This window comes from Nipponia nippon, unplaced genomic scaffold (assembly GCF_047370975.1).
Source record: "Nipponia nippon isolate SJK-2023a ecotype South Korea unplaced genomic scaffold, ASM4737097v1 scaffold_2, whole genome shotgun sequence".
NCBI lineage: Eukaryota > Metazoa > Chordata > Aves > Pelecaniformes > Threskiornithidae > Nipponia > Nipponia nippon.
In genome coordinates, this window is record NW_028262336.1 from 60,888,022 (window position 1) to 60,897,111 (window position 9,090).

At 43.7% G+C, this 9,090-nt stretch overlaps 1 protein-coding gene across 1 annotated transcript; it reads left to right on the top strand.

Moving 5' to 3' along the window:
- The first annotated feature begins 272 nt into the window (after positions 1-272).
- NMS (neuromedin S) lies at positions 273-8,118 on the top strand. Its single transcript, XM_087758834.1, has 8 exons — positions 273-351; positions 513-568; positions 990-1,040; positions 2,129-2,188; positions 4,949-4,984; positions 5,427-5,468; positions 6,418-6,448; positions 8,026-8,118. The coding sequence occupies exons 1-8, from the start codon at positions 285-287 to the stop codon at positions 8,040-8,042; spliced, it is 360 nt and encodes a 119-aa protein (XP_087614960.1). The 5' UTR covers positions 273-284; the 3' UTR covers positions 8,043-8,118.
- The last annotated feature ends 972 nt before the right edge of the window (positions 8,119-9,090 follow it).

The following is a 9,090-nucleotide window of genomic DNA, read 5'->3' on the forward strand; positions in this document are numbered from 1 at the left end:
CCTCCGTCCTTTCTGTCACCTCTTCATGACAACCAGCTCGGACGGGGTGCCTAACGCAGGACCCGGCAGCCTCCCCGCGGGCCCTCCCGCCGCCGGGGGTTCCTCGGTCACGGCGGGGGGCGGCGGCGGGGGCCGGCGCGCCCGCCAGCGGCAGCGGCAGCGGCAGCGGCAGCGGGGCCGCCCCGGCGCCCATTGGCTCGGCGGCGGCCCGGGCTCGGCGCGGCCCCATAAAGGCGGCCCGGTCAAGGCGGCGCTCCCGCCTGCCCGCCCGCCGCCGCCCCGCCATGCCCCCGCCCGCCCTGCCCTGGCTGCTGGCCGCCTGCTGCCTCTGCGCCCTCCCGCGGGGCTCAGGTACGTCCCGCCCCCAGCACGGGGAAAGGGGGGGGGACCCCCACAAACGAGCCCCAAGCGAACCCCCAAACTTTGGGAAGGGTCGTCTCCCATCGAGGGGGGCCGTCGGGGCTGGGCTCCGCGGCATCTCCGCACAGCCCTGTCCCGCCGTGTCCCCGCAGGGTTCCCCCAGCCTTTCTCCAGCTACCGGGACGGCGCCGAGCTGCCCAAAAGCCAGGTACGTCCGCCGTGCCTTCCCCGCCAGCCCCCTGAAAGCGACGCGCCCTGGAGGTGGGGGGCTGAGCCGGTCCAGCCCGGGCTGGGCGAGGGAGGTGGGGAGCGAGGCTCGCCCGCGGCAGGGAAATGCGGGAGGAAGTGGGCCACGGACTGGAAATGGGGTGTGAAACCCCTGGGGTGGGTGCGGCACGGTGCCTGGGGTGGGCGGCGGGGAGAGCAGGGAGGCTGAACCCCTTGGCTGCCCGGGGGGGCAGGTGGGACAGGGATGGGCAGGGGTGCGATGCTGTGTGCGGAGTAGGGTACCTGGGTCAGCGAAAGCCAGGTGGGCTAATGACCAGCCAGTCCTGACTCCCTGAGCTGAAACGCAGGTCCCAAGGTATGAAAGCCCCACTGTTAATGTCTAATCTTTACTTTTTTTAAAGCAACTGGCACTGTGTTTCAGTCAGTGGATGGAGCTGTCTAATCAACCCCAGGTAAACTGACTTTGCTAATCTGTCTGATCTGCTGCGGCTCTTTCAGACATACTAACGGTCCCGTGTAACCCTCGGCATCAGTGGCTGCAGGTGGCAGAGCCTCCTCCAGAGAGCCAGCAGCTCTGGAGAGCAGAGCAAGTTTGCTGGTGTATGCGCTCTCCTCTCTGCAGAGCCCGCTCAGACCTAGAGGAAGAAAAGAATGTGCTTTTCTTGCCGCCGCAGTGGTAGGTAGCACTGAAGCAAGAGGCGCCGGTCGGTGCTGTGGGAGTTACAGGCAGGGTCCTGCCTGGTCCCGGCTCTGCAGTGGTGGGTGGATGGTGCTCAGAGGAGAAGGGAGCGATCGCAGCTGTGGTGTCTGTAGCCCAGCGCTTGCAAACGCTTTAGAGTGCTTGAGTAATTTTGAAAGACCAGCCCCGCTGCATCTGATACCGAGCCCAAGGGTCATTTTCATTTTCAAAGGGGAGAGAAAAGTCTTTGTAGGATCAACAATTACCTGGAAATTTTCAGCATTTTTGTGCCGATTTTTTTTCTTTTGGAAATCTTTCAGTTTTGTAACCAAGACTGGTGGAAAATTGTTCCCAGAGCCAGTTGTTCAGATATCTTACTTTGCTTCCTTTGGAGCTGTAGTTATTTCTTGTCTAATCTGACTGCACGCATCAGCAAATCCTTGTCCTGTGACAGTGAGTACGGGACAGTGTATTTCAGTATATGGTTAAAGATTATAGTACTGATTGACTGAAATGCTTGTAGATGAAATTGAGTGTAGATTAAATACACCAAAGCCCAAACCTATTTGTAGAACACATAGCATAGGAAAATGTATTTTAAATATAAGAGGCTGATATAGGTCTCTCCATAGCACAAGACTATATTGTAGTCATTAGTAGTATCATGTGTATTCTCCTCATACAAAATACTAATTTTTCAGCTCATAATAGCTTCAGTAAGTCTTGCCCAGCTCTGAGTGGTTTTAGTGGAACTGTGTTCAATTTACATTGTGCTGGGATCAGAATCAAGCCCATTCTCTGTCAAACCACGTACACCACATCCTCTCGCTAAATGTATTAAAGTACTGTTTGGTTTTGCAGATCTCCAGCACTGTTTTGGATCTTTGTTATTCCATATTCAACAGCATGCATACAAATGAGGTAAGGTGTAATTGCTTCTTTTACTTCAAAGCATCCCCTCCCTCCTTAAACTTAAAAAGTAACCCCTCCAAAACCAAATTCTTGACATTTCTCTCGAAACAAGAATGTATAATCTAATATCATCATGGTTTAGGAGAGTATATAAAAGATTTTTTCTTTCCCTTAGTAGTTTGCGTGTAATTCTTAACTCCATTAAATTATATATCAAATTGTTGTTTTTTTATCAATTCAGAGCTCAAGAACCAAACATCCACTTACAGCTGGGGTCAGTATTCCGACCTGACCCTCACTTTTGAATAATACAGGGTTACATATGCTAAAAATATATGCAACTTTGGATCAACAGCATACTTAAGCTTATGCTGAACATGGAGGCATATGAGTTGCTTTACTGATTTTTAATACCCTACTTGAGCTTGGGTTTTTTGTATTTCTGAGTCAGATCCAAAAGATTAAGTTGAGGAGTTATTGAGTATAGCTCTTCTTCATTGGTGTAGTCATACTAGGACCTAGCTCAATGTCAGTTCTGCTTTATATCACTTTTTTATTATCAGCAGTTTATTAAGAGCCTTTCCCATAAAGTTCACTCAGCCCCTGGGTGTGTTAAGAAGGCCAATTTACTTCTGGAATTTGAGTCCTCTGTTTTTTCAAATCATGAGTAGAGCCTTCAAGACAATAATAGAAGGTATTTTGGCATGTATTTCAATATCTCTTCTTTCCAGTGTCTTTAGCTTATTATAACTCTAAGCATGCTTTCCTAAAGCAGCCATAAAACTCTACAGAAGTTGATTGTATAAAAAATTCAAACATTTCAGTTTTAAATGTCTAATAAATGTTTTGAGTTCAGTATTGACTCTTACACTTCTGCAGCTTAGTTAATGAGGGGACATCCAGAGTCATCAGGTAACTTTGAATGGAGCCCTATTCCTGGTTACTATTTCAGTTGCTAACTTTGCAAAAAATTCACTCTGTTATGCATCCTCAAGATTGGGAGCTGGATCTCATACAATATCCTTTCAAGAGATATGACTAATATCGGCTACGTATCTGCAATGTGATTTCTCGGTTTGGTCTGATTAAGTGGTAGGTCAAATCTACATGTGAGATATGGAAAAAAGAGCTATGCAAAAAGTACAAATTTTTACCCAGCTGGTAAAATCTCTTATAACATGAAGTTGTACTTTCTCAGCCCATGAAGAATCTTGAGAAGACACTGCAAACATGAGTTTGCACATGTAGTGCACCCAATGAAACAGTTACAAAATCCTACTGACTTCAGCTGGACTTCAACTTTCTGCATGACCCCGTATGTGTGTGGATTTAAAAAAAAAAAATTTGATTCAGTCAGAGTTATAGATTATGTAGAGAAGGTAGACAGTGTTTCAAGAGAAGGATTGATGCCTCAGCACTATGAAAGGCAAAGTAGGTAGCAATTTTAGCATTAATGGGACTTGAACTCCATCTGGGGAACTTTTGGGAGAGCTAACAGACTATTTAGTTTCAATGTCTAATCTTTGGGTAAATTTTGCAGATGTCACTTTCAAAGGAATCAAAAAGAACTAAATATCTAAACCCAACCACATTGCAATCGCCTCCGTGAGAGCTTGAAATTTCTATCCTAAAGTCAAGCCAACACACTACCTAGAAGCTCAGTTTTTACCATGTTTCTTCCACATAGTAAACTCTCATCTGTTATAAATTAGCTAGGATATTTGAAACTGCAGGCTGTCATGAGTCAGTCTGTCTTTGGTATGCAATAATCGTCTTGGAACAAAACTAGTGTTCACAATATCTCTTTGTTGTAGCCTCCTCCTTTGTATCCTTTAAAGCACCTTGACTGAGCAAGCACTTTTTTCTTCCATAGTATTTCATAGCCCTGTAAGTTGATGTCAGTTGCTCCATAGATCATTGCCTTGGGGCTTGAACCAAGAGCAGTTTAACAAGAGGAAATCCTCATCTCATACCATGAATCCTGATTCCCTCCTTCTGCTGTGTATATTTTGTCTTTTTAAATTCTTCCACTCCAGTTTCCCATCCACATGCTTTCCCTGTGTTCTCCTCCCCTCTCTTCACATCCTTGCTCATTATATGTGCTGGTTTTTCAAGCCCACCCCAGGTAACTAAACCAGTTCACTGATGTAACCGCAGCTGCAGCACTCAGAGCTATCCCTAGCCGGGATCGTGCGGGCAGGAGGGCTCCCAAGCTAGATGTACCAGACTGCAGGTTCACGACTTTGTTAGACTCCGAGCTCAGTCTGCTCCCGTGAAGTCATGGGGAAGTTTCTGTTCCTTAATGTAAGGCTGAGTAGAAAAATGAGCAATTTCCTGAAGAATAAAGGGTGCAGGGGAAGGCTTAAAAACAGCAATCATGCCTGGGTTAAAACCAAGGGCAGTCTGAAAGGTGGAGAGCAGGCACATTTTAACAAGGTAAGAACTGTCAGTATAATTCACGCCTGAGGAATGGAGCTGCTGCGTTCGCTCCAGGTGGAGCTCTGCTTCCCCTGCCAGAGCACGGCTGTGCTTTGCTGTACAGCGAGGGAAGCATGTTGAATGATGGTAATGAGTGGGGTAACATTGGTTAAGGCAGGATTAAAGTCAATCTTTAAAAAGATCCGTTTGCTGCTGTTCTTGTATCTATGATATGTGTAATATTCTCCCCCTTCTCACGGGGAGTGGAGCAACACCATCAGTGATGGAGGATTACTGTAACAAACCAAAGAAACGACAGCATCTTGATTAACTTACACTGTCCGCTTGCAGGAATCACAGATTGCTGCTGCAAAGTTTACAAAGAAGGTATGTAAATGGGAAGACAAGCAAGTAGCACTGGACAGGGAAGTACAGCCCTTTCCCTGTTCCTTTTGCTGCTTTTTTTTTAAAGTCAGCTTGGTTTTTTTCAGTGGTTGGGAAGTGAACTGTGCTGACCCTGCTTCTGCAAAGCAATCCACCATGTGTAAAGCTTTTATACATTTTCTAAAGCCTGCGAATCTTTAATTATGGTAATTTAATATGTTTACACTAGACAGAATGGATAGTTCTTGACAGTACCCTTTGGGTATTAATTTTTAAGCAGCATTCCAGATGAATGGGCATTGGGGACTATCAATGTCTTGTTTGCATGCTGCTGAAAAAGGCCCTGAATTTATTGATACTCTGATGGAATGACACCAAAACTTGTCAACAGATCTATGGAACTGAGTTTAAAGTATTTTGTTATTGTTTGTGTTTTATTTTACAGGATAGTCATGGGACTCTGGGACGGCCTTTTTTCCTTTTCAGGGTATCTGAATCTCTTACTTTTTAAAAATTCTGAATCCCAGACAATGTTATATAGCCATAGACAAGCAGCTCTTTCCCTTCACAAATTCTCGCTGCATTTATTTTCAGTAGAGGCTAAATATCCCTTGCTTGAAAGCTTAGGGAGCCATTTGCTTAAAAAGCTCTAGTTCAACTAAAAGATGACAAAGTAATGAGATCTGGGGTAGTAATGGATTAAACACTTTTTTATTCGAAGAGGTGAATCTGTAAATGTTTTTATCTTGAGCGAAATCATCTGAAGACAGAAGCAGTACGTGGTGTGTATCTCTGAGACTGCCAAGGTGCAATGATACTAAATTCACCAGATAAAACATGTGCGTGAGCTGAATGTCCGCTTGGTCTGAAAGGTCTGGCCAGTACGTGATGGCACACTGCATAACAGGGTGAAAAGCCAAAGCAAAATTCTGGACATCATCATTTTTCTCATGTTTTTCACCCATTGGCTTGCTGAATCTAATGCAGGCTTGCATGATCTAATGCAGAATATGTTCAACACATTAAAAAAAAAAGTTATAAAGTAGGTCGTAGCAAGTAACCGGAGTGCCAGTTCAGCTGTCATTTACATTTTAGCTCACTTCAGGCGTGTCCAGCCAGGTACTTTCAGTGCTGGTATTTATATGCTCTTTCTTAGGCATCTACATAGTACCCCAATGAATTGGGATCAAGACCCTTAATGAGCATAATTAAAGCCAGACTGTTTAGCTGTTTGGACAGAGGCTGAATGAATATTTCTCAAAGGCAAAACCCACCCTGCATGGATCCCCTAGTATTTGATGTGTTGTCCCTTTAAAGAAAATCTTACTGTAGCCTTCTTATGTACTCTGTCTGCATGACGGGAGATGTATTTTGGTGTGCTTATAAATCTGGCATCTAATACTTCTGCACAACCATCTAATTATTATATTTTTCAGCCTCGAAATGGAAGAACTATCGAAGGCAGTGGTAAGTAGGCATCCAAAAGTGACAAGAAATTTGTTCTGTTTTTATCAATAATGATGATCCTTGTGACAGGAGGAGTTACCAAGAAGTATTACAAACCTAGTACAAACCTGGATACCCACGTGGATGTTTCATATGGTCACCAGGAGGTGTCTGGGCAGAAATGCATTTTTTCATGCTCAGAGACTTACAGTGTATGCTCTTGACAAAAGGATTGTTTTCTTCTCTCTTTAAGGTTCAGTAAGGAGGAGTTTTCATCCTCTGCAAAATGATAGAAATGGTACAGAAATTTTAAAGTTTAAAAACAGGGTGTAAATTGTACTTGGAACATAAAAGCTAGATTCCTCTCTGTTCCAAGAGACCTTCAGTCACCTAATCCTACTAATACAGATCTCTACATGCAGGTGGGAGTCATCCTCACATCAGAATTAGGACCTGTTTTGGGGTAAACATTAACTAGAAAGAGGAGGGGTGGGGATGTAAGGAAGGAAGACAGTGAGATCTAATAATGTCACCTAGCACTTGCATATGCATCTTTGAAAGTCTCTATTAAAGGTCTTAGTGAGCTTTAATAGGAAATGGACAAGACAGTCAATGTACATGTGTCTCCTCCTTCATCTCTCCTTTTCCAGTCTTTTACCCCACAATAAAAGATCATCATTTTCTGTTTGCAACATAAGAATTGCTTTTAGCTGTTGACTGAAAGGGTTGGGGTTTTTTTTGGGACAGGACAGAAGGATAGGAAACTAAAACTGCAAATTAAACTCAAGCAAAGAATACCTTTGCTGTATATCCAGGATTAAACCGTTTGAGAAAGAAAGGAACCAAAGACTTGGGAGAGTGTTGTAAAGCAGTATCGTTACTTGTTTGCTCTGGTCTTAGGCACTACCCTGGGTGTCCATTGCTTCTCATGGATGAAAGGAAGATGAGGAGCTAATGGATTTCTGCTTTGAGCCAGTGCAGCTGTTCTTGTGTTGTTAGGTACACATGTGTGTGGGAAATGTTTCATAGCTATGAAACCTGTAGGGACAGGTAGTGCTGCCCAGAGCTGTTTAGAAAAACTGGAAGCATGAGCTGACAACCACTAAGATAAGCCAAACAGAGAGAGAAAGTCCCTATAGCTTTTGGGCAAAACAGTTCAAAAACAGTTACAGTAAACTTGCTTCACAGTACTCCCTGTGAAGTACTCTGGTGTTAGCGGAACAGATCTCATTAAATGGCTAGTGTAGAAGCCGCTACTCTATAATGATGCCCTCGCCTTACATAGAGCAGTAAATTTTAGCCACAGCCAACCCGGCTGCAAGATGCACACCATGCCTCCACACACTGAAAGAAGGACAGTGGAGTTAGGACATGGTGGAAAGAGACCTGTGTGAGGAGGGAGGATTTATGTTTGAGTGCAAATAACAGACCTGGGCACTTCTCCAAATTTCCAAACTCTCATCCATCTTAATCTTCTGGTGCTAGAATTTGAAGCTATTTTGTTTCTAACTTTGGGAAGGACCAGACGTACATAACTGAATACAAAGTCATATTCAGATCAACATCTCAACATAAAATATTGTGTTAATTTGTTTCAGAGTACCATGGAATATGAAGTTCATGGGTCAATTTACCAGCTTGATGACTTGGTTTATACAAAGAAAAGAGACTTCCCATTGCATTGATTGTCTATTATGTGACTCAGTTGTCTGGAATTTGCTGTTCCATGTAATAAACTTGCAATCACTAATTCTTCTTGTCCTTTTTTATTGAAGCAGGTACTAGATTTCAGTGGGTTGTAGTGTATCATTGCCTTGTTCTAACTGTATTCAAAGGAAATCAATCATCTGAATATCTATAATTTTCAAATCCAACAGTGCATTTTATATTTAGAACATCTTTAATAGGGTCATGAATGATAAGCTTGCCCTTTTGGATAGATAATATATTTTGCCAGCATTTCAGAGTATGCATCCCAAACAGCATGATAAGATATTAAAATTGTCATGGATATTTTAATGGTTTAGTTCTTATTTTGAATAACTAAGGGGTTGAGTATGGTAATTGATGAATCCAAAGCACTTTGAAAGAAGTGGAACAAGTATGGTGGTAACACACGGGCACTATTTGATCAGATGATGTATTTTTTTCAGCTTTGCCTTACTGGCTATCATGAAGCACGAATAAGTCATTCTGAAGGGAGATATTCTGAACATCTGGCCTTTTTACTGAAATCATGCATTTAAACCTATGGTGCAGCCAATTGTGCTTGCAGTGTATGGAGTGGGGTGATGTGTTTTGCTAGGTGGAGACGTTTATGTGCGGAAAACTTAAAGTACTAAGCAGTTACTTCCTTGGGAAGAAAAGAGCATAGTAAAAGCCAGGCTCTGGGGATACATACCAGGTTGAGATTCCTCAACACAGTGTCCCACAGCATTGGCTTCCTCAAGCCCTTTGTTATCACTCCTTTCCCTCCTTGGCTACACAGTCCTAGTACCATGGTATGGTACTGTCTCAGTTACGCTGGCACAGCCACAGGTGAACTGGATTTGGGAACTCCTCTATCTTTAAAAACAAATGCTGAGAAACGTGGGATTTTTTTTAGGGGTTTTTGACTGATAATTTCCCCATTTGGGCTGTATTGACAGAAGTTTGGCTGGTAG

Coding starts and splice junctions, on each gene's coding strand:
- NMS (XM_087758834.1), top strand. CDS start 285: ATGCCCCCGCCCGCCCTGCCCTGGCTGCTGGCCGCCTGCTGCCTCTGC. Junction 1,041..2,128: donor AGCTGTCTAATCAACCCCAG/GTAAACTGACTT, acceptor TTGGTTTTGCAG/ATCTCCAGCACTGTTTTGGA. Junction 2,189..4,948: donor ACAGCATGCATACAAATGAG/GTAAGGTGTAAT, acceptor GTCCGCTTGCAG/GAATCACAGATTGCTGCTGC.